The sequence below is a fragment of the Capra hircus genome, chromosome 4 (genome assembly GCF_001704415.2).
Source record: "Capra hircus breed San Clemente chromosome 4, ASM170441v1, whole genome shotgun sequence".
NCBI classification, from domain to species: Eukaryota; Metazoa; Chordata; class Mammalia; order Artiodactyla; family Bovidae; genus Capra; species Capra hircus.
The window spans coordinates 18,016,683-18,043,216 of NC_030811.1; the positions used below are offsets into that span (position 1 = coordinate 18,016,683).

The 26,534-nt window shown below is 41.5% G+C and overlaps 2 protein-coding genes across 2 annotated transcripts in view; both read left to right on the forward strand.

The window, feature by feature from the left end:
- The window catches only part of ATP6V0A4 (ATPase H+ transporting V0 subunit a4), a 47,113-nt gene extending 45,688 nt beyond the window's left edge, over positions 1-1,425 (forward strand). The window contains exon 21 of the mRNA XM_018046887.1: positions 757-1,425. Coding sequence (XP_017902376.1) covers positions 757-850 — 94 coding nt within the window. The 3' untranslated portion in view covers positions 851-1,425. The remainder of the gene's footprint in view (positions 1-756) is intronic.
- The window catches only part of SVOPL (SVOP like), a 93,335-nt gene continuing 78,906 nt past the window's right edge, over positions 12,106-26,534 (forward strand). Inside the window, exons 1-5 of the mRNA XM_018046888.1 lie at positions 12,106-12,245; positions 12,422-12,513; positions 14,263-14,361; positions 16,287-16,358; positions 18,125-18,249. Coding sequence (XP_017902377.1) covers positions 12,164-12,245; positions 12,422-12,513; positions 14,263-14,361; positions 16,287-16,358; positions 18,125-18,249 — 470 coding nt within the window. The 5' untranslated portion in view covers positions 12,106-12,163. The remainder of the gene's footprint in view (positions 12,246-12,421; positions 12,514-14,262; positions 14,362-16,286; positions 16,359-18,124; positions 18,250-26,534) is intronic.

The following is a 26,534-nucleotide window of genomic DNA, read 5'->3' on the forward strand; positions in this document are numbered from 1 at the left end:
GATTGGCCATCACTGGATTGATGACTATGCGTACGTTTGCTTAGGCTTCTGTTTCTCTCCTGGGTCAATTTTCAGCCAAGAATTTTGGGTGTGTCTTCTCTACTGAAGCATCAGGTTTCCCATACGTCCTGACCAGACTCTCCTTAGCTTCAATGATGCTTCCTCCCTCCGTCTGTGGCCACTGTTCATAAAGAAAAGGTTTTCCATCTCACCTGTTGATTTGAGAGAATCATAGCCTTCCCTGCATGAGGCTATATCTACCCATGTCATTAAAGAAATGAACTCTGCAGCATAATAACACAGAAATGACCATTTGTGGTATCTGTTATGTAAGTTATAAAAGTATAAGTCAAGGCTCTGGTGGTTCTGCAGTTATGTAAGCCCCACAGTTTAAGATCAGGATGGAAGTGAACCACCTTGTAACATGTGGTGATACGTTGTCCCATGACCATCTCTTCAAACAGTGCTGCCCAGAAAGGACTTCCCTGGTGGTTGGGGGTCTAGGGGAGGTTATGCTGTGGTCCCTGAGGTCACTAGTGAAGGCCTGGAGAAAATGGGGGGTGGAGAAGAAGGTGTCAGGGGGAGGCAAGAGAAGGGTTTGAAAATAAAGCCTCGAAACCCCAGGGTTCCTGTGGTGGCTGCCAGGGCTGCCTTCCTCACCTGGGGCTTGATTTTACGCTCTCTCCACTTCTCCCTTCCGGCTGCCAGCCTCTCATTTCTGTGTTCAATTCCCCTTCTCCTTGCCCCCAACAACAGGGTGGAGTTCCAAAACAAGTTCTACACTGGGGCTGGTTACAAGTTCTCTCCATTCTCCTTCAAACAAATCCTGGATGGGACAGCTGAGGAGTAGCTGCACGTCTGGAGGCTGTGGCTGCCTTCTCCGCTGGCCACCTCCTGTTCCAGTCTCTGTGCCAATGAAAGAAGTTTCGTCTTGTCTTTAAAGTCAGCCTGCGCAAGGCCATCAATGGAATGATTGTTCTCACTAACTGGAGGCAGGAAGCCCTGTATTATTTATCTGTAAGCCCTGGGATTTGATATGACTTCACCATGTCATAGAGAAACTACATGGGCAAGTCATTTCCACCTGGGGCCTATTGTCGAATACTAAAATGATTGCGATGGAGCGGGGGGGGGGGGGGGGGGGGGGAGTGCCAAACTCATGTTTTCATGTAATTAAAAACTTTTGGGCCATTCACGCTTTCTTTAAGATTTTTTTTTTTTTTAAAGAAAACTATTCTGTAAAATTTAGCACTGATAATGATAGGCCAAAGCTAAACAATAGAGTTATACAAACAAATCCTAGGGAAGGATTATGTTTTTTTAATTCTTCATTTCCTCCTTCCTCAAACACCTTCTTTTCCTTGTCTGGGGCTAAACTTTACAGGATTAGGAACTTTCTCATGAATTTTCACTCCAGGTGAGGAAGAACAGATAATATTCTCTGCTGAGAGGGAGGGCTGGCCCCGGTGTGGCTCTCTGAATCATTAAATCCTGTGGAATGAAGTGTGACAACCTTCAACAGTGATTTTGTTTATTTTCAATGCACGTTGTGCTGGGGTAACTGGGGAAAGGGATCCATAGGCTTCAGCAGGTTCTGGAAAATGGCTTGCAGGGAAGGAGATGGCCGGACAGCCTGTCCTGATGCTTTCTGGGTCAGTCGGCCCCTGGGTCATTTCTTAGGCACCCACACTGGCAAACTTCCAAGAGCCAGGTGTAGAATAATATATGTTCTGTCAACTAGTCTGAAGGGCCTTTATCCAGGTTCATTACCGTCTTCATGGTGACTGTGGGGTTCTCAGGTAACTCAGTGGTAAAGAATCCGCCTGTGAATGCAGCAGACGCAGGAGGTGTGGGTTTGACCCCTGGGTTGGGAAGATCTACTGGAGAAAATGCCAACCCACTCCAGTATTCTTGCTTAGAGAATCCCATGGACAGAGGAGCCTTGAGGGCTACTGTCCACGGGGTCACAAAGAGTCAGACACAACGGAGCACATGGTAACTCTACGGGAAGAATTAAGTGTCATTAACATCGGTGCCATGCTTTATAGTCTGCAGAGCACTTTTACATAGCATCTAACTCATAATCAGGTTTCAGAGGATCTGACCAGACGCCAAATCGTCTTTGGGACAGACCTTTTTTTTAAGCTCCCATCGGCCTCTCTGCACTGTGGGGTTGACTGGTGCTCATGGAAGTGTCCATGTCACCGTCCATGCCAAGCGTCACGACTTGTCCAGCACAATCTAAGGCCCAGTTAGGTGCTCAACAAATATTGCTTTAGTGATTAAAACAGGCTGAGCCCAGGAATAATAGCTGGAGTCGGAAGAAGTATGTCTGAGCTCCCACTGTGGTGCTTCATCAGGTGTGCTCTTGGGCAGGAAATGGAGGTGTTCCTCCCATCGCCAAACTGTAAATAGCACTCTCCACCCCTGTGGGTTGGGGAGGGAGGTGCGGTCACAGAGCACCAGGTATGGACGAGGTGTTCGGCCAATGGCACTTTTGGAAGGAAAGGACAGACTGAAGCTGTGTGTAAGTGGCAATTGTAAGTCCATAAATCCCCATGCTGCCAAGGTCACCAGATGGTTTCAAGGTTCTCAGTTCATCACTGCCCTTCTCAATGGCTATCTAAAAATATGTGATGCTTAGGTGAATCACAGTCTTTTGCCCTGTAATTCTAAACAGTGATGACTGTGAGAACAGGCGTGAAGGAGCAAAGCTGTCTCTTCTGCCCCTTGCCTGGACCCTTGCTCTTTCAGAAATTTGCAGTCTCCCTGGGATCCACATAGCAGTTTCCTCCAAGGATTGGCAGTCTCTTTCTCAATGAGAGATGTAATTTCCTCTTTAAAAAGGGATTGGGTGAAAGGCTGCTGAGAAGAGGGTGTGACCTGAATGTCACTCATTAGCTCAGGACGCAGGGTTGTTCTTCAAAGAATCTGTTCACAGAACTGAGCCGAAAGGAGGAGGGAAGATCTGAGAGCCGGGCTTCTTGGAAAGGGAAGTCCAGAAGCCCACAAGAGGCCATGCATGGTCCAGCTTCTGTGTAAGACTTGGCTGCAGTAAGGTAGAGAAAAAGAGCTCGAAACAGGAAAGTTTTCCAGGAAGTATACAGAGGTAAGAAACTCTGATGGGCGACATAGTTCTGGGTTTTTTTCTGCTCTGGGGGGCTGAGGGAATTTGACCATTAGTGCTTGGCTAAATACAGATGAAGTATAAAAATTTTGCTCTTCTTACTGATGATATTGCCAAACAAATTACATCACACACACAAGTTCAGTTTTTAAAAGCTCTACATGGCTCAGTCATCTCTGGCTAAAAAATTAAGCACGGCAAAATGCAATAAAATAGAATGTCCTGAACTCCTCTTTTAATGAAGCCTGAACTCCTTATGAGTCCTGGAGTTTCACAGTGAATCCCCGATGTGTCAGTTCTTTGAAGGTGGGCAATGGTTACTTTCCATTGAAATTTTTCAGGAGTGATAGTGAAGGATGTGGAGCGTCTTCCCCACGTTAATCTATATTGTTTGGAATTGGTCTGACGGGTTGTCCATCCACCATGCATCCACCAGTCCCTCCATCCGTCACTCCATCTCTCCCTCTATCCATTCATCTGTCCAACCTCTTCCTAGGCTAGAAGGGATTTAGAATGACTTAGGGAGCCAAAGAACAGAAAATGCCAACTTAGCTCTTCCAAAGCTCCATTTCAGCATTAAGATTACAAGCTCTATCTCTCAGTAACATGTCTCACTCATATCCATCTCTGAAACATTTTGTCCTGTTTATGAAAGCTTATTTTATGAAACTGGTGGAAACTCAAGAAAACAGGGAATACTTTCCTTATCTGTTAACTTCAAGTTAGTATTTGAGTGTCCTCTTAATGACTTGGAATGTAAGCCCCTTTATAATTCACAAATGTGAATACCAAAATCCTAAAAATATCCAATCAACACCCCTGCACTCCTCCCCACCCCCGCCCCCCCCAGCATGCCCCTGCCAAAGGAATCTTTCTGTTGAAGGCCTTGTATAATTTACTAGGGCAGGAATGAGGACTTTTTCTGTTTCAGGTAGTTGGTATATTTGGCTTTCCTTACCCCCCAACCCTTTAGCAACCTCCAGTGACATAGAGAATGCGTCTGACCCTTGACCATCTTCAAGGGCTGGTCTTGCATTTGAGTCAAGACATCTTCAAGAGAGACTGATATTACAGTCGGTGAAACTGAACAGGTTCATTCCTTTGAGTGAGTCACATGTGACTGCCCACTTTTTTGTCCAGCATCTCACCCCTGCAGCAGCTAGTTTCTTCCGTTTTCAAAAGATCTTTCTGTAAAATACACTGATTTTATAACTGAAAGCAATGTACAACAAGATCATTTTTAGTGAAAATTAATCCATTCTGTTTTGCCCTTCGTAAGTGTAAGGTGATTGAAAAGGGTGGATGTTGTGTTAAATATCTGATCGGAGTTCTTTTGGTCTTATTTTCCAATAGGCATATGGCACATGTGAGCTCTTCCTATCACCACTTAAGTTGACTCTTGAAGTGTAATCAATCTATTTTAGGAAGCAAGCTACCCCTCCCCTCCAATTTGGATAGTTTTCCATTTGAGTCCTAGGTGTTCTCATGTTGGCTGAATATTAGAAATAATTGCCTTTGGAGAAATACAGATTTGATAACTCTGTAGATGCTTGACTTACCCTGAGTGTATTTGACTTGTGATTGTGGTGAAATTTTAGAAATTTTGTTAATAGTTTGATGAGAAACAGTACTATCACGAGTGCTTGTGTTGCAGTGGGCACTGTGTCATGTTACACAAGCATTATTTCATTTAATCCTCATAATGCACTTAACGAAGTTTATCAGCTAAAAGTCACACATACCTGGCTAGTCTGAGTATACTGGTGTTTACAATTAATCATAGCTAGTTACAGACTTCTTCATTCCTTCTCTACTGCACTGCTTCGCTTGACCAGCCTAAAGAAAACACACGGACGCACAGACACACAAACAAGAGCGAGCTTCCTTTCATCCCCATGGAGAACACGTCTGCAGGAGGACAGCTCAAAGCTGTAGAAGAGCTCCACATCATGGTCGTCAGGTCCCAGGCTCTTTTCTAGCTTATGCTCAGACTTGGCTGAGAGTTTCCTTCTTTCCAACTTCATATTTGTATCACCACCCAAAATGGCTGCTGAAGCACCAGCCATCATGTCTCCGTGATCCAGGGAGGAGACAGAGGGGCAAAAGAGGACTTTCTCAGAAGCCTTCCCCAGCAACCTCAACCTGTATCTCAGTGGCCACCCCATCAGCAAGGTTCAGGGACGACTTGTCACTAGGAGGGCAGCAGGCTGCTCCTCCTGAAGGCAGAGGGTATTATTTTTATTTTCCGGTGAGGGAACAGAAGAGTTTCAGCCGCTGTGTCACCATGCTGCTGACTTCTGTTTCTCCCTCCCTGCTTCCTCTCACCCTTCCTTCTCCCCTCTTCCCTCGTCACCTCTAATTCCTCTTCTCCCCTTTTCTTCCTTCTCTCCATCCCTTTCCCCCTTCCCTTCCCTCCTTCATCCTGCCTTTTCCTGCCTCCTTCCCCCTTCTCTCCTTCTTCCCTCTCTCCCTCTTCTCTTCTTCCTTCTTCCTACATTTAATTTATGGCTCAGATGGTAAAGAATTCACCTGTGATGTGGGAGACGTGGGTTCGATCCCTGGGTTGGAAGATCCCTGGAGGAGGGCATGGCAACTCACTACAATATTCTTGCCTAGAGAATCCCCATGGACAGAGGAGCCTGGTGGGCTACAGTCCATGGAGTCACAAAGAGTCAGACCAGACTGAGCGACTAAGCAAACGCGTGCACACGTGCACACACACACACACACACACACACACACACACACACACAGAGGATACCTAAAGATTTTACTTTCTATAACTTGGTCAGTTATTACAGATGTGAACAATTTCCCAGTTTTATCTGCAATTTCTCTTGGGAATTTCCTGGTTATATAGTGTGCTCATTATTCCACTAGGATCTTAACATTTTTTTCTTGAATTTATGGTTTATATCAACTACAGATGTCTACTACCTATATAATGGCTCTTCTTGTTTTTTAATTTTTGAAATTGTGCTAAAAATACACATAAAATTTACCTTTGCAGCAATTATAAAGCGAACAGTTCAGTGGCATTAATTTTATAATTTAGTTACACAAAATTGTGCAACCACCAGCATTAGCAATGGGGGCTTTCTGTGCCAGGCCACCCTCTAGACTTGTGACCAGTCAATGACTTCATTGTTTCCAGGTCAAGAGCCTATCCTGACCCAGGAGGTTAAGGCCAGTGGTGGAGGGCAGGTGGGGCTCCTGGCACAGTTGTCAGTGACTTAGGGAGCCCTATGACACATCAACTGGGCATCTTCATTGGTTCATTTCTTCCAGAACTTTCATGGTAACAGACATAGCCTTTCTAAAAATTAAATAATGCAAAAAAGTATAAAAGGAAGAAAGAAAAAGCCACCCTAAATTCTACCAGCCAGGTAATTTTTCCCTCACCTTTTCCTCTTGGCCAAATTCTCGTCCTTCAGATCTCAATCCTTTAAGACTGGCTGCCCTAGGTCCCAGGACTGGGCAGAGCAGGGCCTCCCTTACATTGCCAAAGCAACCTCTGCCTACCACCCCTGGACCACGTGGCTCCCATCTGAATACTTGACTTTATCCCCTGTTTGTAAGTGCTTTGGGGACAGGAACCCTTCTCACTATATTTTATTGTCTGATACATGGTGGTGTTCCATAAATATTTGTTGAAAGACAAAACACAGTTTCAGATATATCTCCTGAAATTTCTATGTAAGTACATATTTAAGTGAAATTTTATGAACTGGGATCATTGTATATATGCTTTCAGTTCAGTTCAGTTTAGTTCAGTCACTCAGTTATGTCCGACTCTTTGAGACCTCATGAATCACAGCACACCAGGCCTCCCTGTCCATCACCATCTCCCGAAGTTCACTCAAACCCACGTCCATCGAGTCGGTGATGCCATCCAGCCATCTCATCCTCTGCCGTCCCCTTTTCCTCCTGCCCCCAATCCCTCCCAGCATCAGAATCTTTTCCAATGAGTCAACTCTTCGCATGAGGTGGCCAAAGTACTGGAGTTTCAGCTTCAGCATCAGTCCTTCCAAAGAACACCCAGGGCTGATCTCCTTTAGAATGGACTGGTTGGATCTCCTTGCACTCCAAGGGACTCTCAAGAACCTTCTCCAACACCACAGTTCAAAAGCATCAATTCTTCGGTGCTCAGCCTTCTTCACAGTCCAACTCTCACATCCATACATGACCACAGGAAAAACCATAGCCTTGACTAGACGGACTTTTGTTGGCAAAGTAATGTCTCTGCTTTTGAATATGCTGTCTAGATTGGTCATAACTTTTCTTCCAAGGAGTAGGTGTCTTTTAATTTCATGGCTACAGTCACCATCTGCAGTGATTTTGGAGCCCAAAAAGTAAAGTCTGACACTGTATATGCTTTAGGTACATATATTTTGGGAAATGCTTTTTAGCACCAAATAGACTTCCACCTAAGAGCTTTTAAATGGCATTCTAAGAGTGTATTGTAGTATAATTTGTTTGGTCACTCCTCAACAATCGTCATTAAAATAACAGTGTCCTGAGTTTTCATACACTATCTTCATCTACCTTTTTGATTATCTCGTAGGATGAACCCGAGATGTGAAACTGCTTAGTCGACATTCTTTCATCTTTGCCCAACTGCCTTCTGGAAAGGCTGTAGCCGTGTACTCTCCTATCAATATAAGTGCCTATTTCAGTTACACTGGGTAGTGTTGTTTTTTTTTGTTTATTCTGGTTGAACCGCACAGCATGTGGGATCTTAGTTCCCAACCAGAGATGGAACCTGCGCGCCCTGCATTGGAAGCACAGAGCTGTAACCAGTAGACCACTAGGGGAGTTCCTACACTGGGTATAATTGATCTTTTGTATTGTTTCAAATTCAATAGAGGAAAATGGTAACGTTTTAATTTGAGGGCATAGTTCTTGTTATATCATGGAAAGCAAATATTATGATTCTCTTCTTCAGTCAAGAAATAGATGAGGACTCTCCTGGTCATCCAGTAGCCAAGACTCTGTGCTCCCAATGCAGGGGGTTTGGATTTGATTCCTGGTCAGGGAACTAGATCCTACATGCCACAACTAAAGATCCCGCGTGCTGCAATGAAGGTTGAAGATCCAGCGTGCTGCAACTAAGACTTGGTGCAGCCAAATACATTAAAAAAAAATACTAAAAAAAGAGAAACATGAAATCACAAATGTGAATCTCCTTTCCCGCGATCAGCTTTAATTCAAGAGATACTGTGAAGCAATTATCATGGACCTGACAGCTTTTGCCAGGCCGTCTGTGATGAATCACTTTGCTGATAAGAGAAGGGAAGTTTGTAGGGTGTTTATGACCCACGGAGCTACCTAATCAGTTAAAACAAACACATTAAATTAAAACTTGTCTACTTGGTAGTAAGTGGTAGATTTCCTGGGTTTCTCTTCCTGCCACTCAATATTTTAGTGAGCAGACTCGCTGAAAGACCGCTTTATTACTCTTCTAAAATGTAAGCCTTTATGATCGTTAAAATTGTGAAACATGTTTAGATTGTTATGAGACGTCATAAAACTCGACTGGCAGAGATTAAGTGTTGATTGAAGATTGAATTTACTGTTAAGCATTTTAGTTGTAACTGAACTTAAGATGAACTTACTGGGATTTAAAAAAATCATTTCCCCACCAGACTAAATTGTTTTATTCTGTAACACTGTGCTGTGCTTAGTCTCTCAGTCATGTCTGACTCTTTGCAACCCTATCTGTTGTAGCCTGCCAGACTCCTCTGTCCATGGGGATTCTCCAGGCAAGAGTACTGGAGCGGGCTGCCATGCCCTCCTCCAGGGGATCGTCCCAACCCAGGGGCTGAACCCAGGTCTCCCACATTGCAGGTCGATTCTTTCCTGTCTGATCCACTCTAGCACTGTAAATGGCCATACTCACTCTCAGTTTTTAAGTCTGCTGTCATGATATGCATGCCTGTTCTTTACAGGAAAAAAATTGGATATAATTGACATATAATAAAATTCACCATTTTAGAGTATATATAATTCAGTGATTTTTAGTATAGTCACAAGTTTGTACAGCCATCACCACCATCTAATTCTCACTGAGTAATCTCATTGTCATATTTTGGTTAAGTTAGTACTTCATTTCATCTGGAAACATGATATTCAGTCATAGCTAATTTTTAATGTGTACTGAAGTCCTTTCGATAATTAACCAAAGGTGACTTTTCTCAAAAGTTTTTTAAAAGTTACCAGGTAAAGAACACCCCTCCAAAAGGTATTTGGACAACATTTGGAAAGAGAGCATTAGGAATTTCTGGAACATTCCATCTTTGTGAATTTCAGCCTCTCAGATGGTCCAAGAGACCAATTATTTTTACTTTTTCCACTCTGTGAAAATAACAGCCTTTTGTACTTTTCATGATCTCCTTTGGGAGAGAGGATTTTGTGAACTCATTTCTGAGCATTATTGATTTCTCTTCCATCTAGAATATTTGTGTGTCTGTGACAGAGTTTTAAGGAAACAAATAATATCTACTTTACAGTATGGTTGTTTTTATGTGTATCTTTGGTGTCCCCAGCTAGATTAAAAGCTCCTTAGGGCAGGGAGTGTGTTAGACACTCCTACAAACCCTCCACAGGAGCCCACACAAAGATACAGAGGTGGCACTTGGCAAACACTGATGACCTTGACTTGCTTCTCTGCAAATGCTCTGCAGCTATTTATGTTCTGGGAAAAGGGGATCTCTGAGTTCTGCTTTTGCTACTTACTAGTGGGTCAGATATTGGAAAAGTTACATACAAATCTCGGAACCTCCTTTTTGGAACCATTTATTTTGAAAAATGTTACACATCTGCAAAAGCAGAGGACAGTCAAACCGTAAAGTATCCACTACCCTTCTTAAATAATTTTTACTGTAAGGCCATTCTTTTTTCACCTACACATCCATTTCCTTCTGCACTCTATTCCTAACCCACCATTGAATTATTTTAAAACAAATCCCAAACATTGTTGTATCTAAATATTTCAGCATATATCTCTAAAATATAAGGATTTTTTTCTACCATAGTCATAATGTCATTGTCCCACCTAATGATGTCATCAGTAATTCTTTAATATCATCAAACTTCCAAACTTAAATTTCCCTGATTTTCTGTCATCTTTGTCATCTCATTCTCTTGTTGTTGTTGTTTTATAGTTGGTTTGTTTGACTGTAGATCCAGGCAAATTAACTCATTTATTTGGTTGGTTTGTCTCTTTTCTGTTAGTCTATAGGTTCTCCTCTCCTCTTTTTTTCCTTTCCATTTATTTGTTGAAGAAGTTGGGTCATTAACCTGTAGAATTTCTGGCATTTTGCATTTTTCTTTTTGCATCGACACTGTGTAGTTTAGCATTGTTTCTTCATTCTCTGTATAAAATGGTGTGTATGTGTTAGTCGCTCAGTCGTGTCCGACTCCTTGTGACCCCATTGACTGTAGCCTGCCAGGCTCCTCTGTCTTCTCCAGGCAAGAATACTGGAGTGGATTGCCATTCTCTTCTCCAGGGGATCTTCCCGACCCAGGGATCAAATTCTGCTCTCCTGTATCGCAGGCAGATTCTTTACCTTTGAGCCACAAGGAAGTCCTGTACTTCTGAGCTACAGGAAGTATAAAATGGTAGGTAGAGTTAGAGGCTCAATCAGACTCACAGTCAGTTTCTTTTCATGAGACTGCATCACAGGTGATGTTGTATATCCTCCCTTGGGCATCTCATCAGGAGCCATGTTGCCTCCGATCATCTTCAGTGGCATGAGGGGCCAATGTCAATGGGGTCAGGGGTGTTATCAGTCTTATCTATTTGAATAAAGTTCTCTATCAGCTTTTTATCTAGTTTATCAGCCATTGATGATCATTACCTGGATCCTTTATTTTGTTAGGAGTTGCAAAATCATTAACTTTAATTCCATCCTTATTTCTGTAGTTTTAGCTGAAATGAAGAATACTTTTCTTTCACAGACTGTTTGGTTACTCTAAAATACAGACAATTTGTACAAGAAAGGCAACATACTTACTAGTTTTCAGAATGAGTTGTTTTCTTAGTATTCTCCAAAGATGATCAGTGAGATTACCATTTTAGTAATCCTATGAACATTGGATTTTTATATCCTTGGGCTTTAATTCTTTGCAGCAATTTTTCTTTTTTATATGTATATATATGTGTGTATATATGTATATATATATGTGTGTGTGTCTATAATATGTAATGAATTCATGGATATTTCCAATTCAAAATTATAAGTAAAGTGCTCACATAACTTTTGATTTTTGTATATTCTTTCTCTTACACTGAAATCTTGATCCCTAATAATAATAATGTAATTGCTTTATCCTACAATATGTACTTGTGTCAAAATAATGATACTAGCATTATTGCTAACAGTATACTTGGTGAGAATAGATTAGGGTGTCTGTTTATTCTACCAGGGCTGTAGAATGAAATTACTATTATAAACCTATTTAAAATTTTTCCCCACTAATTTCAGCTTTCCTTGTTTTATTCTCGTTTTGATGTTCAGGGTTAATTTTTTTTTTTTAAGGATTAAATACCCAAGGTGAAGGGATAAAAAGGAACTCTATGGGTTTTTGTCAGAATTAAATGAAAATAAGGTGAGAAAGCACGCCATAATATCTGATTATACTGTAAACCATAGCATTGATGGAGCAGTAAAGCATTGGCTATTGTGCTTATTTCTCTTTAGCAAAGCCCACCCTCATTCCCAGTCAGAGAACACTACTGGTTAAACTGTCAAGAGCTCACCTGGCCCCCGACTCCAGGTTGATTACTAGCCACTAGGACTCAATTCTTTCATTTGGCCATTCAACCTCTCCATGATTTAACTTCTCCATGTTGCAGGTTTTCCACTTGTAAAATGGTGATAAATTACAATGCCGACTGTACTGATTTTCTTTGAAGAGTAGAGGAGAATATGCACGCGATTTTATTTCTTTCCTTCTTCCTTCCCCAGTTCCCTGCCTCTTCCCTCTCCTGTCTCCTGCAGGACAGTCGTGTGGGGCATCCACACCGTTTGAAAGATGACAGCCAAGCAGACAGAGCCAGTCACGATCATCAGCCTTCGGGAGCTGAACCTAGCGACCCCAGAGCCACGGCCGAGAGGTAAGGGGACCACAGAAGTTTCCGGTCCTCAAGTTACTGCTGAATTCCCTCTCTTCTCTGTATTTACTATTTTTATAGCAACAAATTGGTTTTCCAATGTCCTCCAGAGTGAGTGATAAGCCATACACATTGCCTCCCCACAGAGGCTGTTCCTTTCACTTGTTTTTCCTTGTTAGAGTCAAAGACGTTCACCGTGGAAGAAGCCGTGGAGACCATCGGCTTCGGACGTTTCCACATTGCGCTGTTTCTGATCATGGGCAGCACAGGGGTGAGTGCTTAGAGTTGATTTACAGTTGGATACAGGAGTGTGTATCTGTTAATCCCAGACTTCTAATTTATCCCTTTCCTGCCCTTTCCCTTCTGGTAATCAGAAGTTTATTTTCTATGTCACGAGTCTATTTCTGTCTTGTAAATAAGTTCATTTGTCAATACTCACTTTTTTAAAAAGGTTTAAATTGAAACACTGGAAAGAGAGGAGAAACCTATGGTATCATTCTAAGTCAAATTAGACGCATGGTTCTCAACATTTTATGCATAACTATCACCTGGATAGCTGCTGTGATTATAGATTCACTGACCCTGTAACTGGCACCCCTGAAGGTTTGTTGGTGCCACTGAAGGTAGCTGGAGTCCAGGGCCCCACGTGTCTGGGATGTGTGTGTAACGGCAGCACAACAGTCTCAGTCCATGACAAGGACCCCTAGGTCTCAGGAGTCTCTAAGGTCTTCTGAGATCTTCTTTTGCAGGGCTGCTCCTTCATGACTGCCCCTAGCTTCTGGCTGGTCCTTCTCCCATACGGCTGTTAAATCAGAGTAGGACAGAACCTTATCCCTTATTGACTTATTTCCTTCTAAGACTCTTGAGAGGAGTGGAGTCCAGATTAATACTGACCTAACTGCTCTCTATTAGTAAAGGAGGTAAGTTTAATACCTAAGTTTTCTTCTGATATCATCAGGCCACCTCTTACACATGATATTTTTTGGACTAAAACATACCAGCTATTTGAATTCTAAACATGACTATAATACTCTCCAAGGAGAATTGAGCCATTATGATATATTTCAAATTCCTGCATACTGGCTAACATTAGCCATGCCTGTTTCATCCCAGACCTTCAAGTTACACAAATACACGAAGTACCATAATAAACACCCCATACAAATATCCTGTTATTATTCACAGAATGTGTCTCAAACAAATGCACCTTTCCCTCCCTATAATTTCCCTTTTTTTCTCTTAATGTCCTTCAGTCCCTGTCAATCATATCATTATTCATCTCTTCCTCCAGGTAGAAAACCTCAGAATGATCTTGGAATCTTCCTTGTTCATTATTGCATTGAATTTCTATCATCTAGCATCTACTTCTTCCTTTCCCTGGAAGATAAACTCATCCTGGAATGAATTACAAGATATGGACAGAGGAAGATATTTCTTTCAATAGAAAATATAAATATTTAGTAACACATCTTACACTGATTTTACTAAGCAGTCATTCTTCCCTGATGATGAGCTCTTATTGTTTTGTATTCATTGCTTATTTTCCAACTTTCACGAATCTTGCCTCCCCATTGCAGCCTCTTGAAATCAGGGACTATTTCAACAATCCATTTGCAAAGGATATGCCCTGAGATCTCAAGGATGACAAGTATACGACAGCAATGTTGGGTTGACGTGGATGCTGCTGAATAACTTGGGTCAGCTACCAACTAAATGGCCCCAACACAACAGCCTCATAGTGTTAAATGCAAAAACATGAAATATCACAAGGGAATACATGTCATAAATTTTGAGGGAGCCTCTCAAAATTTTTCAAACCATAAATGCTACATCCGTGAAAGCCAAAGTTGTTCTGTACTTTATCCAACCAGCAGGGCTGAGTGGGTGTATAATAGGTAGATCCTCCCTAAGTGGGGGACAGGAAGGAGGAGGTTAGGACTAGAAGGATGACAGGCAGACATGGGAAGCAGTGACAACAGGCTAGCACTTTGACACAGTGTTTTCCTTCCTTCTTTTTGAGGTTGCCGAGGCCATGGAGATCATGTTAATAGCGGTTGTGTCTCCTGTCATCCGCTGTGAATGGCAGCTGGAGAACTGGCAGGTGGCACTCGTGACCACAGTGAGTGCCTGCTTCCTGTGCTGAGAATGAAGCAACTGAGGACCCAGTGTTTCCGCTCCCCTTCCTCATCCCCTTGCTGGAGGGCCACGGAATCCCTCTCCACCTGCTGTTTTGGTTCCCAAACTAGCAATTGAGGCCTTTCTCCCTTTTCTCTTTTCTTCTGGGGAGATAACCTTGAACTGCTCATTTTCCAGACCCTAGCAAGAGCCCCGAAGAGACACAAATCAGAGAAAGTGAGCCTCAGCCAAATTTGGGGATTCACAAACTGATACGAGTTAAAAAAAAAAAATCAAGTGGCTGACCTAGAGTTGACATTAAAAGAGATATATATTTGACAAGGAAAGCCATTAGAAGAAGAGTAAAAAGGAGAAGGGGGCTTCCCTAGTGGCTCAGATGGTATAGAATCTGCCTGCCCATGAAGGAGACATGGGTTTGATCCCTGGGCTGGGAAGATTATCTGGAGAAGGGAATGTCTACCTACCTGAGTGTTTTTGTCTGGGAAAACCGTAGGACAGAGGAGCCTGGCAGGCTACAGACCATAAAGTTGCAAAACAGTGGACACGATATTGCAACTGAATAACAACAACCAAAAGGGAGCACGATATGTGACCCCAAAGTGTACTGCTTTGGCATGTGGATTATTTTGAACTGAAGGCACTTGAGACCAAGCAGACTCAAGAGAAACTTTTACATTTCCCTTAACTACATAAAAGAATTTAGATAGGGAGCCTGGCTCAGAGAGAGAGAGTTATTGCCAGAGATAACTTTCATCTGAATGACCTATCCATGTGGCAGCACAGACATCTAATTACCAGACATCTGTTCTTCTCATTGTCCTGTGAATGACCCTCCTCCCCTTTGAAGTCCCAGGCGCCCTCCTGTTCCTCAGCTCAAAGTGCCATACAAGCCTCAACTGTCCAATGTGCCCTTGGGTCTTATATTTTTATGGGATTCTTGTACATATAAAATTAAACTTGCTTTTCTCCTCTCAAGCTGTCTTGCATGCTAAGTCGCTTCAGTTGGGTCTGACTCTTTGCCACCACATGGACTATAGCCCACCAGCCTCCTCTGTCCATAGGATTCTCCAGGCAAGAATACTGGAGTGGAAAAAAGAAAAAAAAGAATCTTGGAATGCGTTGCCATGCCTTCCTCCAGGGGATGTTTCCGACTCAGGGACCAAACCTGTGTCTCTTACATCTCCTGCATTGGCAAGTAGGTTCTTTACCACTAGCGCCACCTGGGAAGCCCCTCAATGTGTCAATTTATCTTAAATCAATTTAATTATTAGACCAGCCATAGAGTATAGAAAGGTGGAGGGAAAATTTTAACACCCCACCAAGAGGGAGAAAATCTTGCTATCAATGATCATCATCTTTCAAAAAAAAAAAAAAAAGGCCATGTGAATACCAATTATCAGAAAGAAAATTACTCCAGAGCAAGAGCCCTTCATAGTTAATGAATTTGGGTTTATGCAGACTGTGACACATTGTGTTCATTTCTGCCATGTTGCTGAGGATTAGATTTTGTCATGGTATGGCATTTGTCCCAGGCGTGGCATTGAAAACGTTGGCTTTTCCCTCCTCAGTCATGTCCTAGAGAGAACAGTGCACAGAAGAAAGGGATGGCTTTTGTTTTTCAAGTATAAATATGAATTTTTTTAAAATTAGTTCCCTGTGGAAGAAATGCTTTTTTTTTCTAGGACCCCTGCTTCTACCTGGTGTCAACGATTTCAGGTGTGGCAATCATCAGCCTCTGACATCTTAAAAAGGAGTCAGGGGAGAGTTTTGTGAAAGCCTGTTTTTCAACTTCCAACCCCACCCACATTTCCAATCTTCTTTGTTTAGATGGATGAATGCTTAATGCGGTAAATTAACACATTGTAAAAATGCTGCTTAGAGGATAACTTCTTCTCACCCTTCCTCCAGATGGTGTTTTTTGGCTACATGGTATTCAGCATCCTCTTTGGCCTCTTGGCTGACAGATATGGCCGCTGGAAGGTAGGCTGGCTTTAAGGGTGATCTGGAATTTTCTTTTGTGTATTCTTTTGTGGTGACGTGACCACTGTTTTTCTTTTTTTGGTATTTATTTATTTGGCTGCAGCAGGTATTAGTTGGGGCACACAGGATCTTTGATCTTTGTTGTGATATGTAGGATCTTTAGTTGCAGCGTGTGAACTCTTGGTTGCATTGTATGGGATCTAGTTCCCTGACCCAGAATGAAACCAGGGCCCCCTGCATTGGGAGGTTGGAGTCTTAGCCACCTGACCTCCAGGGAAGTCCTACCACTGCTTTTCTTTCATGGATGTTTTTCTATAACTACCCAAGTGAGAGAGAATGGAAATGTCCTTCTCTGACAGCTTGTTTTTTTGCTTTGTCATCTTTCCCCAAGATTTTTGTCCCCATAGCTGATCCCTGTAGCCCAGGTGTGCCACTGATGGATGTGCGTAGTTAGAACACAGCAGTTAAAATGTAGGGACTGCATGTATAAACATGTATAAAGCAGTTTCACATTAGTTAACTTGGGTATAGCTTTGAAACTAACCCACTTGCTTGATGTCACACATACTGAAATTCAACATCAAGACACAGAACTATGTTTTCTGATAATAAACCCAGATCTATCTATCTTGTCTGATTTTTGGTAGGGAAGACCTCTCTAGGTGTAAATACAAAGGAGGGCAGTCATAGGTTTGGATGTGTGTTTCAAAGTGCACAAAATATCATAGATTTTGACAAGTGAATATGAAAACACAAGTTTTGCAAAAAAAAAAAAAAGTAGAGAGCACAAAAAGGCATTTTACAAAAGGAGACATACAAATTGTCAAGAAACCTTGAAAAGCGTTCAATCACAGGAGTTATCAGAAGCAAAATTACATAGCAAGACAATTTTTTTCATTGTCAAAGCCATATCAAACATCAGATCCATAAGGAATTTTTCTTTTTCTTAAAGAACACTGCAAGTGTCCAGACACCCTCATGGACAATTGATATAATTTTTCTGACCCTCAATTTGGCAGCATAAACCAAGAATCTTGAGAATACCCATTCTCTCTATCTGACAGTTTGCCTTCCAGAAATCTATTCTATTTAGACCATCAGAGAATCCCAAAGATTTATGCACAATGTCTCAGCTGATTTTAATAGAAAATATAAAACCATCCCAACAGTCAATATAGGGGAAAGGTTTATGCATTTCATTATATTATGTGTGTTATGGTATATCTTTTCACTGGAATATTTTGCAACTATTAAGGATATATTTTCCCTTAGAATCAGTGAAAATAGGGTAAAACTGTGTTAATAGTATTTTCTCTGGGTTGGAGAAGCATATCTTTTCTTTTTTCCATATCTTCTGCTATAAACTTTTATAATTACAAAAAAAGAAAATCCCTTAAAATTTCTCCTTGTACTCATTCTCCTTATATTCTCATACCCATGTTTTGTTGTGGTCCTGCCATCCCTGTTTGCTGGGAGGGTGAGTTTTGCATCTTGATTTACATGTTCACTTTCCTGCCACTTATGAGGGTGGACATCTTGAATGAGTTTTGATGAATGGTCTAAACTTAGAAACTTGGGGCTTTCAGACAATAAAATGATATGGATTATATTTTCTGATGATTATAAGAGATTAGTGAGTTCTCTAAAGTTTAGCTCCACAGAGAAGCAAATATTTGGATGAGATTAAAAATCACCTTCAGGAGTTACGTGTCTTTCTGCCCTTCCGTGGGAGCAGATCCAATTAACGTCTCCTTTTGTTGCTTCAGATTTTGTTCATCTCGTTCCTGTGGGGAGCTTACTTCTCCTTGCTGACTTCATTCTCTCCATCGTACATCTGGTTTGTCTTCCTGCGGACCATGGTGGGCTGTGGCGTGTCTGGCCATTCACAAGGGTAAAGATTTTACCTAGAGGCCCCCTGAGGGAGATATTATGAACACCCATAGTCACATTCACTGTGGTTAAGAGACTAAGAACATCAGTAAGTTGCAAATGTATAGACTTCACTTGTACTAATCTTTTTGAGCTTTTTTCCCCTCTGGTGATGGCTGCTTATCCCACTGGAAGTTCTTTGCCCATGAAAATGATGTTTGATGGTGAGGCTAGCAGGGTATTAGATGGAGGATGTGTTAATTTCCTTGTTCCTAAGGCTGATAAGCATTTTTTAAAGATAAATAATATTTTTGTGAGACTAACTGCTAACAAAAAGTGCCATACAAAGTAGGTAACAAAAATGTCAACCCAAACATAATTTTACTTCCTTTCAACCCAAACACAATTTCTTGAGAATTTCTGGGAGACTTTAGTTTGACCATAGGCTGCTGTAACACTCAGGAATAACCATTTTAAAGGGCCATGGTCCTGTAACTGAAGACCATTGCAAAGTGAATTTGCAAAGCAGGTGAGACATATTGAAATAGCTGGGCTGCTTTTGGCTTTTTTTCTGCCCTCGGTTAGTTGTGTAATGTCTTATCATACAAGGCGTGAAAGTTGTTATCAGTTCGGTTCAGTTCAGTCGCTCAGTTGTGTCTGACTCTTTGCGACCCCATGAATTGCAGCATGCCAGGCCTCCCTGTCCATCACCAACTCCCGGAGTTCACTCAGATTCACAGCCATCGAGTCAGTGATGCCATCCAGCCATCTGTTGTCCCCTTCTCCTCCTGCCCCCAATCCCTCCCAGCATCAAAGTCTTTTCCAATGAGTCAACTCTCCGCATGAGGTGGCCAAAGTACTGGAGTTTCAGCTTCAGCATCATTAAGAAATCCAAAGAAATTCCAGGGCTGATGTCCTTCAGAATGGACTGGTTGGATCTCCTTGCAGTCTAAGGGACTCTCAAGAGTCTTCTCCAACACCACAGTTCACAAGCATCAATTCTTCAGCACTCAGGCTGCTTCACAGTCCAACTCTCACATCCATACATGACCACTGGAAAAACCATAGCCTTGACTAGATAGACCTTAGTCGGCAAAGTAATGTCTCTGCTTTTGAATATGCTATCTAGGTTGGTCTTAACTTTTCTTCCAAGGAGTAAGTGTCTTTTAATTTCATGGCTGAAATCACCATCTGCAGTGATTTTGGAGCCCCCCAAAATAAAGTCTGCCACTGTTTCCACTGTTTCCCCATCTATTTCCCATGAAGTGATGGCCGGATGCCATGATCTTTGTTTTCTGAATGTTGAGCTTTAAGCCAACTTTTTCACTCTCCTCTTTAACTTTCATCAAGAGGCTTTTGAGCTCCTCTTCACTTTCTGCTATAAGGGTGGGCGTCATCTGCATATCTGAGGTTATTGATATTTCTCCCGGCAATCTTGATTCCAGCTTGTGCTTCTTCCAGTCCAGCGTTTCTCATGATGTACTCTGCATATAAGTTAAATAAGCAGGGTGACAATATACAACCCTGACATACTCCTTTTCCTATTTGGAACCAGTCTGTTGTTCCATGTCCAGTTCTAACTGCTGCTTCCTGACCTGCATACAGATTTCTCAAGAGGCAGGTCAGGTGGTCTGGGATTCCCATCTCTTTCAGAACTTTCCACAGTTTATTGTGATCCACACAGTCAAAGGCTTTGGCATAGTCAATAAAGCAGAAGTAGATGTTTTTCCGGAACTCTCTTGCCTTTTCCATGATCCAGCAGATGTTGGCAATTTGATCTCTGGTTCCTCTGCCTTTTCTAAAACCAGCTTGAACATCAGGAAGTTCATGGTTCACGTATTGCTGAAGCCTGGCTTGGAGAATTTTGAGCATTACTTTACTAGCATGTGAGATGAGTGCAACTGTACGGTAGTTTGAGCATTCTTTGGCATTGCCTTTCTTAGGGATTGGAATGAAAACTGACGTTTTCCAGTCCTGTGGCCACTGCTGAGTTTTCCAAATTTGCTGGCATATTGAGTGCAGCACTGTCACAGCATCATCTTTCAGGATTTTAAATAGCTCAACTGGAATTCCATCACCTCCACTAGCTTTGTTTGTAGTGATGCTTTCTAAGGCCCACTTGACTTCACATTCCAGGATGTCTGGCTCTAGATGAGTCATCACACCATCGTGATTATCTGGGTCGTGAAGATCTTTTTTATACAGTTCTTCTGTGTATTCTTGCCACCTCTTCTTAATATCTTCTGCTTCTGTTAGGTCCATACCATTTCTGTCCTTTATTGAGCCCATCTTTGCATGAAATGTTCCCTTGGTATCTCTAATTTTCTTGAAGAGATCTCTAGTCTTTCTCATTCTGTTGTTTTCCTCTATTTCTTTTTCACTGATCCCTGAAGAAGGCTTTCTTATCTCTTCTTGCTATTCTTTGGAACTCTGCATTCAGAGGCTTATATCTTTCCTTTTCTCCTTTGCTTTTTGCTTCTCTTCTTTTCACAGCTATTTGTAAGGCCTCCCCAGACAGCCATTTTGCTTTTTTGCATTTCTTTTTCATGGGGATAGTTGTTATACAAAATGCATTTCTTTTCCAATGGGAAAGTTGTTATACAAAATGTTCAACAACTTGGAAGCCTCCCCTTAATTAACAAGGCTCCTCCAGCTATTCTCTCCTGGGTGCCTTGCAGAAAGTTGCCCTTAGAATATATTCAGTTTAGTTCAGTTCAGTCACTCAGTCGTGTTCAACTCTTTGCGACCCCATGAATAGCAGCATGCCAGGCCTCCCTGTCCATCACCAACTCCCAGAGTTCACTCAAACTCACATCCATCCAGTCGGTGATGCCATCCAGCCATCTCATCCTCTGTCGTCCTCTTCTCCTTCTGCCCCCAATCCCTCCCAGCTTCAGAGTCTTTTCCAATGAGTCAACCCGTTGCATGAAGTGGCCAAAGTATTGGAGTTTCAGCTTTAGCATCATTCCTTCCAAAGAACACCAAGACTGGTCTTTTTTAGAATGGACTGGTTGGATCTCCTTGCAGTCCAAAGTACTCTCAAGAGTCTTTTCCAACACCACAGTTCAAAAGCATCAATATGGCACCTCACTCCAGTACTCTTGCCTGGAAAATCCCATGGATGGCGGAGCCTGGTCTGCTGCAGTCCTTGGGTTCGCGAATCCGGATATGGCTGAGCAACTTCACTTTCACTTTTCACTTTCATGCATTGGAGAAGGAAATGGCAACCCACTCCAGTGTTCTTGCCCGGAGAATCCCATGGACGGCAGAGCCTGGTCGGCTGCCATCTATGGGGTCACACAGAGTCGGACATGACTGAAGCAACGCAGCAGCAGCAGCAGCAGCAGCAGCAGCAGCTCTCTTCACAGTCCAACTCTCACATCCATACATGACCACTGGAAAAACCATAGCCTTGACTAGATGGATCTTTGTTGGCAAAGTAACGTCTCTGCTTTTGAATATGCTATCTAGGCTGGTCGTAACTTTCCTTCCAAAGAGTAAGTGTCTTTTGATTTCATGGCTACAATCACCATCTGCAGTGATTTTGGAGCCCCCCAAAATAAAGTCTGACACTGTTTCCACTGTTTCCCCATCTATTTGCCATGAAGTGATGGGACCAGTTGCCATGATCTTTGTTTTCTGAATGTTGAGCTTTAAGCCAACTTTTTCACTCTCCTCTTTCACTTTCATCATGAGGCTTTTTAGTTCCTCTTCACTTAGGAGAAATCAAAGCACCTAATTATTACCCGAATGGTTTGGAGAAAGAATTGTTCTTCCCTGGAGCATAAATTAAACATCACTCTGGCACTCTAATGGAGTAGAAGTAGAATTTGAAAACATCCCTTAGGAAGCAGCTCAATAAATATGTTGAAACTCCAAACCCTGGTTAATAACATCAACAGAGAAGAACAATTAGAAAATGGATGGGTTGGAAGTCCGTTTATTCTGCTGTTCAAAAAACTAATATGGACTTAATTAGAAACCTGTGCTTTGACTGTCATCATTGGTTGGAAAAACTATTTACCTTCTCTTGGGTGTATTTTAATTTCCCACACATGTTTTAGAAAATGGAATACGGCTTGACAAAACATTTTGCCAGTGTTTCTTTCTCTTGGTGAAAGAAATAAGGCTAATATCTCTTAAATGGTTGAAGGCTTCAAATAACTTTGGGAATAAAAAATGTAAACAGAAGAGCACTTAGAAGTTTATTTTTTATGTTTTCTTTTATGGGTTAATGATTATATTTTGGTATATCATTGCATAGGGAAAGCTTTTATTTCTCTTTACATACTCACTTAAATACAATACTGCTGACACCAAATGTGTGGAATTTTTTTTACACACCAACAAATCCTGCAGCATCAGCTGGGTGTCCTCCAACATCAGAGCATCAACATTTAGTTCTGACCCTCACTAGGGTTAGTGTGGACTTGACAGATTAAAGGCTCAGTCCCAAAACACTCCTCATTTGACTTATATGCCAAGTACATCATGTGAAATGCTGGGCTGGATGAAGCTCAAGCTGGAATCAAGATTGCCAGGAGAAATAGTGATAACCTGAGATAGGCAGATGACACCACCCTAATGGCAGAAAGTGAAGAGGAACTGAAGAGCCACTTGATGAAGGTGAGAGAGGAGAGTGAAAAAGCTGGCTTAAAACTCAGTATTCAAGAAATGAAGATCATAGCATCTGGTCCCGTCACTTCATGGCAAATAGAAGGGGAAACAATGGAAACAGTGACAGACTTTATTTTCTTAGCTTTCTTTATAGTCCAACTCTCACAGCCATACATGACTACTAGAAAAACCATAGCTTTGACTAGACAGGCTTTGGTTGGCAAAGTAATGTCTCTGCTTTATAATATGCTGTCTAGGTTGGTCATAACTTTCCTACCAAGGAGTAAGTGTCTTTTAATTTCATGGCTGAAGTCACCATCTGCAGCAATTTTGGAGCCCCCCAAAATAAAGTCTGCAACTGTTTGCACTGTTTCCCTATCTATTTGCCATGAAGTGATGGGATCAGATGCCATGATCTTAGTTTTCTGAATGTTGAGCTTTAAGTCAACTTTTTCACTCACCTCTTTAATTTTCATCAAGAGGCTCTTTAGTTCTTCACTTTCTGCCATAAGGGTGGTGTCATCTGCATATCTGAGGTTATTGACACTTCTCCCAGCAATCTTGATTCCAGCTTGTGCTTCCTCCAGTCCAGCGTTTCTCATGATGTACTCTGCATATAAGTTAAATAAGTATGGTGACAATATATAGCCTTGATGTACTACTTTTCCTATTTGGAACCGTCTGTTGTTCCATGTCCAGTTCTAACCATTGCTTCCTGACCCACACACAGATTTCTCAGGAGGCAGGTCAGGTGGTCTGGTATTCCCATTTCTTTCTTTTTTTAAAATATAAATTTATTTATTTTAATTGGAGGCAAATTACTTTACAATATTGTATTGGTTTTGCCAGACATCAACATGAATCCACCATGGGTGTACACGTGTTCCCCATCCTGAACCCCCCTCCCACTTCCCTCTCCATACCATCCTTCTGGGTCATCCCAGTGCACCAGCCCCGAGCATCCTGTATCATGCATTGAACCTGGACTGGCAATTCATTTCACATATGATATTATACATGTTTCAATGCCATTCTTCCAAATCATCCCACCCTTGCCCTCTCCAAAAGAGTCCAAAAGACTGTTCTATAGATCTGTGTCTCTTTTGCTGTCTCTCATACAGGGTTATCGTTACCATCTTTCTAAATTCCATATATATGCATTAGTGTACTGTATTGGTGTTTTTCTTTCTGGCTTACTTCATTCTGTATAACAGGCTCCAGTTTCACCCACCTCATTAGAACTGATTCAAATGTATTCTTTTTAATGGCTGAGTAGTACTCCATTGTGTATATGTACCACAGCTTTCTTATCCATTTGTCTGCTGATGGACATCTAGGTTGCCTCCATGTCCTGGCTATTATAAACAGTGCTGCGATGAACATTGGGGTACATGTGTCTCTTTCAATTCTGGTTTCCTTGGTGTGTATGTCCAGCAGTGGGATTGCTGGGTCGTATGGCAGTTCTATTTCCAGTTTTTTAAGGAATCTCTGCACTGTTCTCCATAGTGGCTGTACTAGTTTGCATTCCCACCAACAGTGTAAGAGGGTTCCCTTTTCTACACACCCTCTCCAGCATTTATTGCTTGTAGACTTTTGGATCACAGCCATTCTGACTGGTGTGAAATCGTACTTCATTGCGGTTTGAGTTGCATTTCTCTGATAATGAGTGATGTTGAGCATCTTTTCATGTGTTTGTTAGCCATCTGTATGTCTTTTTTGGAGAAATGTCTGTTTACTTCTTTGGCCCATTTTTTGATTGGGTCCTTTATTTTCCTGGAATTGAGCTGCGGGAGTTGCTTGTATATTTCTGAGATTAATTCTTTGTCAACTGCTTCATTTGCTATTATTTTCTCCCATTTGAAGACTGTCTTTTCACCTTGCTTATAGTTTCCTTTGTTATTCAGAAGCTTTTAATTTTAATTAGGTCCCATTTGTTTATTTTTGCTTTTATTTCCAATATTCTGGGAGGTGGGTCATAGAGGATCCTGCTGTGATTTATGTCGGAGAGTGTTTTGCCTATGTTTTCCTCTAGGAGTTTTATAGTTTCTGGTCTTACGTTTAGATCTTTAATCCATTTTTAGTTTATTTTTGTGTATGGTGTTAGAAAGTGTTCTAGTTTCATTGTTTTACAAGTGGTTGACCAGTTTTCCCAGCACCATTTGTTAAAGAGATTGTCTTTTCTCCATTGTATATTCTTGCCTCCTTTGTTAAAGATAAGGTGTCCATAGGTATGTGGGTTTATCTCTGGGCTTTCTATTTTGTTCCGTTGATCTATATTTCTGTTTTTGTGCCAGCACCATACTGTCTTGATGACTGTGGCTTTGTAGTATAGCCTGAAGTCAGGCAGGTTGATTCCTCCAGTTCCGTTCTTCTTTCTCAAGATTGCTTTGGCTATTCAACGTTTTTTCTGTTTCCATACAAATTGTGAAATTATTTGTTCTAGCTCTGTGAAAAATACCATTGGTAGCTTGATAGGGATTGCATCGAATCTATAGGTTGCTTTGGGTAGTATACTCATTTTCACTATATTGATTCTTCCAATCCATGAACAGGGTATATTTCTCCATCTATTAGTGTCCTCTTTGATTTCTTTCACCAGTGTTTTATAGTTTTCTATATATAGGTATTTTGTTCCTTTAGGTAGATACATTCCTAAGTATTTTATTCTTTTCGTTGTAATGGTGAATGGAATTGTTTCCTTAATTTCTCTATTTTCTCATTATTAGTGTATAGGAATGCAAGGGATTTCTGTGTGTTGCTTTTATATCCTGAAACTTTACTATATTCATTGATCAGCTCTAGTAATTTTCTGGTGCAGTCTTTAGGGTTTTCTGTGTAGAGGATCATGTCATCTGCAAACAGTGAGAGTTTTACTTCTTCTTTCCCAATTTGGAATCCTTTTATTTCTTTTTCTGCTCTGATTGCTGTGGCCAAAAGTTCCAAAACTATGTTGAATAGTAATGGTGAAAGTGGACACCCTTGTCTTGTTCCTGACTTTAAAGTGAAAGTGAAGTCAGTCAGTCATGTCCGACTCTTTGCGACCCCATAGACTGTAGCCTGCCAGGCTCCTCTGTCAGGAGTGGGTCCCCATTTCCTTCTCCAGGGGATCTTCCTGACCCAGGGATCGAACCCGGGTCTCCCACATTGCAGGCAGATGCTTTAACATCTGAACCACAGATAATGTTTGCTGTGGGTTTGTCATATATAGCTTTTATTATGTTGAGGTATGTTCCTTCTATTCCTGCTTTCTGGAGAGTTTTTTTTTTTTTTTAAATCATAAATGGATGCTGAATTTTGTCAAAGGCTCTTTCTGCATCTATTGAGATAATCATATGGCTTTTATTTTTCAATTTGTTAATGTGGTGTATTACATTGATTGATTTGCAGATATTGAAGAATCCTTGCATCCCTGGGATAAAGCCCACTTGGTCATGGTGTATGATCTTTTAAATGTGTTGTTGGATTCTGATTGCTAGAATTTTGTTGAGGATTTTTGCATGTATGTTCATCAGTGATATTGGCCTGTATTCTTTTTTTTGTGGCATCTTTGTCAGGTTTTGGTATTAGGGTGATGGTGACCTCATAGAATGAGTTTGGAAGTTTACCTTCCCCTGCAATTTTCTGGAAGAGTTTGAGTAGGATAGGTGTTAGCTCTTCTCTAAATTTTTGGTAGAATTCAGGTGTGAAGCC